The sequence below is a fragment of the Sphaeroforma arctica genome, assembly GCF_001186125.1.
Source record: "Sphaeroforma arctica JP610 unplaced genomic scaffold supercont1.6117, whole genome shotgun sequence".
Lineage (NCBI taxonomy): Eukaryota > Ichthyosporea > Ichthyophonida > Sphaeroforma > Sphaeroforma arctica.
In genome coordinates, this window is record NW_014034441.1 from 1,173 (window position 1) to 1,749 (window position 577).

Below are 577 nucleotides of genomic sequence, written 5' to 3' on the forward strand. Positions count from 1 at the left end.
GACCCAGTCACTCAGTCACTCCTCAACCACAGTGTATTGTTTTGTTTTGAAAAAGGATCTAGATTCGCTTGTTATAAATCTTTAAAAAAATAATGATGACAGCCACACGTGTCATGATATTATAAAAGCGTATTTTACATATGTACATAACCGAGTTTCTAAAGGTTTGTATCTATTCTATTCAAATACAACACACACTGCTCGCGGTAATGGGCTAGTATACCAACTTCTGAAGTACAAGAGCGGTATATGTCAATATGAGGTGTCACTATGAGGTACTTGGCGTTGATCGCAACGCTGATGAAAAACAGCTTAAACTCGCATATAGATCTCTCGCCAGAAAGAACCATCCTGACAAGCACCCGGATGAACAGGAACTGTATACCAAAATATTCAAGGAACTGCAGGGCGCTTATGATATTCTAAGTGGTAAGTACACGGGACGTCCCGTTGAGGATTATATAAATGTACATGTATATATGTATGCATGTTTATATATATATATATATATACATATATGTCTACACACACACAAACACGCCCACCCACCCACCACATACACACACACACACACACA

At 38.5% G+C, this 577-nt stretch overlaps 1 protein-coding gene across 1 annotated transcript; it reads left to right on the plus strand.

The window, feature by feature from the left end:
* Positions 1-257: 257 nt before the first annotated feature.
* Positions 258-429, plus strand: SARC_15436 (hypothetical protein; the record flags this gene model as incomplete). Its single annotated transcript, XM_014290442.1, has 1 exon — positions 258-429. A coding segment is annotated over one exon (172 nt), but the record flags the coding sequence as incomplete, so codon positions are not given.
* Positions 430-577: the final 148 nt, after the last annotated feature.